The sequence below is a fragment of the Platalea leucorodia genome (genome assembly GCF_965183815.1).
Source record: "Platalea leucorodia genome assembly, chromosome: 7".
Classification (NCBI taxonomy): Eukaryota; Metazoa; Chordata; class Aves; order Pelecaniformes; family Threskiornithidae; genus Platalea; species Platalea leucorodia.
Window position 1 is genome coordinate 27,002,577 of NC_138829.1, and position 3,497 is coordinate 27,006,073.

The 3,497-nt window shown below is 57.2% G+C and overlaps 1 protein-coding gene across 1 annotated transcript; it reads right to left on the minus strand.

The window, feature by feature from the left end:
- Nucleotides 1-702: 702 nt before the first annotated feature.
- VRTN (vertebrae development associated) lies at nt 703-2,730 on the minus strand (the record flags this gene model as incomplete). The annotated part of the gene is made up of 1 exon (XM_082316601.1): nt 703-2,730. One exon carries the CDS (start codon nt 2,728-2,730, stop codon nt 703-705), a length of 2,028 nt encoding a protein of 675 aa, XP_082172727.1.
- Nucleotides 2,731-3,497: the final 767 nt, after the last annotated feature.

The window sequence follows — 3,497 nt, forward strand, 5'->3', positions numbered from 1 at the left end:
CCGGGTCCTAGTTTAGCGTTCCCAGCAGACAGAATACAGTGGGGACACAAACAAGTCCCCTCCTCTACCAGCCTCTGCTCCCTCTAGGGAAGATCAGGGCAGCCAGAGGCAGGCATTAAGAGCCAGAAAGCCAAGGTGGCATTGGTGCTGACCCCAAGTGAAATTTTTATTCTCCTCAGCTGGGAAGAATCCAGATCAAAGATGCTCCTCCCATAAAGCTGAGCACTCCCTAAGCCCCTCCTCACCCACAGCAGAGCCAGCGCTGCTCTGCTCGCCAAGGGGATGCTGGGCACCTCCACACTCATCCTGCACATCCACATTACTCGTTCAAGCAAGTGCCTGGGGCAGAGAGACCTTCACATTCTCTGTCTCAAGAGGCCTGGCAGCATCCCATGACACCGGCACAGTACTGCCTCCCTTGCTCGCCCTCCGAGCAAAGAGAGGACAACCCCCAGCTCCTCTCCTTTGGGGCAGCTCAGTGCCTTCTCCTTCCACCCCTCCCGTCTCTGGGAATGTGCACTGCAAGAACACTCCCATACCCAATTGAACCACACAGAAAAGCAAGCCAGAGACTAGGAACAAAACAAAACCAAAACAAACTGGAACAACAGTTAGAGTGGGGCCCCAGCCCTGGCACCCCACCGGAGAGCCAAAGGGCGCGTCAGCAGAGGAGTTGTGGCCAAGCCAGCTGGCAACCAGCGCTCAGGCATCCACGAGCGTCAGCCCATCGTGCAGGGCACGCTTCCACATGTAGTAGGTGGAACGGGCCGTGAGCGGGAAGCGGGCACTGAACTCCTTGTAGGTGGGGAAGGTCTTCGACTCAAAGCGCTGCTGCAGGAACAGCTTGGCCTGTGCCTTGAACTGGGCAGTGGCGATCACATCCATCACGAACATCCGGCTGTTGGCTCTCTCCGACATGGCATAGCTAGAAATGGTGGTGTTGTATGGCATGGCTGGCACTGGTTTATCTAGGCGCTTGGTGGCTACCTCCATGTGGCACTGGGGCTTGAGGCCTGGCTCTGCTCTCGGAGGCGCCAGGGAAGCCACCCGGTTCAATGGTCGGCCAGAGCCAGTCCAGGGCAGGCGATGCTGCCCGAGGGCCCGGCCACTGCCCTTCCAAAACCAGTAGGCTGTGGAGGAGAGAGATGGGTAGCGCAGGCGGTACTTGCAGAAAGGCAGCTGCCATCGCTGGACTTGCCTCCTGGCCACATCTCGCAGCTGCTTTCTCCAGCACAGAGAGGGCTTGAGCTGCAGGAGACTCCTGGGTGCTGGCCGGTCTCCGTTCAGCCTCTTCCTAACAGGCACACTGCTTGGCTTCAACTGCAGGAACGGCTTTCCTATCACTAGAGGTTTCTGGTTACCCAAGGGAGACTGGGGGGGTTTGAAGTTGGGGTTATCCTTGATTGCCTTTCTTCGCCAGTTGTAGTAAGTGGACCTGGAGATGCCAGGGAAGCTGCGCTTGAAGCACCTGTAAGGCACCAGAGTGTTCATGGAAATGCATTTCTCCAGGTAGGATTTGGCTCCTTGCATGAAGATTCCTGCTTGGATGGGGTCTAGGGAAGGACTTGGGGATCTTAAGCTCCCCCCTGAATTTGCTGGCTCATCCACATCAGCCTTTTTTGGGACATCCCTGTGAAGCTCCTGCAACCCATGGGCCTCAGCCAGAGTAGAGGCATCACCATTGACCATGCTCTGCATCTCATGCTTCCAGGCATAGTATGTGGATCGGGAAATTTCTGGAAACATTTGTCGGAAGTGCTGGAGGGGGATTATATTGCCCTCCTGAAAGCAGGACTGGAGGAAGTGTTTAGCTGCAAACCTGGCAGCTGCTTTCTGCCGGTGTTCACGAGACTGGCGCTTCCAGCGGTAGAAGGTACTCTTGGTAATGCTGTACCGGTCACGCAGGTTGGAGTAGGTCAGCTGCGGGTCACTGTTCAGCAGCTCAAGGGTCTTCATGGGCTGGACAGGAGGCTCTGGTGAAGGCATTGTGGGTTCTAGCTCCTCCAGGCCAACCACGGCCACAAAGTACTGTGCTTTGAAGACTTGCCGGGAGAGCTGCTGCCCTGACCACATGATGTGGAGCGTGGAGGTTCGCGGGCCGCACTTCCTAGGCCGGATGAGCCGGTTGAAATAGGGCCGGATCTTCAAGTTGCTCATGGGGTAGATGGAGTAGATATTACACTGCAGTACTGAGGCAAGAGCATAGACGTGCCACATGTTGGCAAAGGTGCCAGGAAAACAGGTAGCTTTGATATCAGCATCAAAGATGGCCTCCAGGATAGCCATGGGGAGGCTGGTCATCTCCGGGGTCTCCTCAGTGCAGAGGGAGTAGCGGGCAGCCTGAAGCATCACCTTGGAGTCGATCATGCCATTCAAGTAGTATTGCTTGTGCAGCAGCATCTCCACCACCGTACGTACCTGCAGCTCCAGGCTGAGGCTGGGGTTGCCCCAGAGCAGCACGCTGGCGGCCTCAAAGAGGCGGTTCCCCTCACCTTTGCAAACCAGAGGCAGCATGTTACTTGGGGCATCCTCAGGATAGAGGCTCCTGGCTACCCGGTCAACCTCCAGCTCCTCTTGGAACTGCCTCCCACAATAGCCAGGCAGGGAGAAAGATGACAGGGTCCTCTCTGCCTCCAGCGCGGCACTGGTGAGGCCCTCCAGACCAAAGCATTCGGTGGCTTCCTGCAGCTCCTGCAGCACAGACTGCACCAGCTGGTGCCGCTGGATCATCCTGAAGGATGGCAAAAAGAAAAAAAGTCACCAGAGATGAAGGTAGCACACGCTCCAGACTGCCAGGGACCTGGCCTCCAGGTCCAGCTCTTCCCCAAAGGACAAGACAGGGGAAGAGGGTAGAGGAAAGGCCACTGCTCACCCCTCCACCCACACTCCCAAGGACAAAGGAGGAAGCCTGTGTCCCCACAGGCAGACCTGGGACAGGGACATGGGCTCGGCTTGCTCTCCAGTGACCTCCTGTGGGCAGCACACATGGCACACAGCCTCCAGAGACGCTTGTCTAGGCAAAACTAAGGAGTGACTGCATCCATCGGGGTGGGAAGCCAGGTCACCTCCGACCCCTGCATGCCTGGCTTTGCACCCAGCCTCACCCCTACACCCGTTTTTCCCACCAGCAGCTCCATTCCTTTCATTTTACTACCCCGCTACCAGTGCTCAGAGAGAAGAGAGCATCAAAGGGGAAACGTTTGTCACCTCTGCAGGAAGGGACCTGTGACAGAGCAACACCACGTGGGGGTGTGGAGGGACCTAGCTCAAGGTGTTCAAGTCCAACAGAAGAAGGGACAAGGAGCTTGCCCACTCCTTCAGAGCAGGGCACTGCAGCCGCACCCATTGCATGCACCAAGAACTGCTGTCACAGAACCTGGGATGGGAGGAAGAGCCGGGGCCAGCCCAAGCCACGGTTACTGCTGCCTGAGCTGACGCTAGGTGTCACTTGCTGCTCAGCAGATACACACCACCAGCCAGGGACAAGCTGCAAAAGG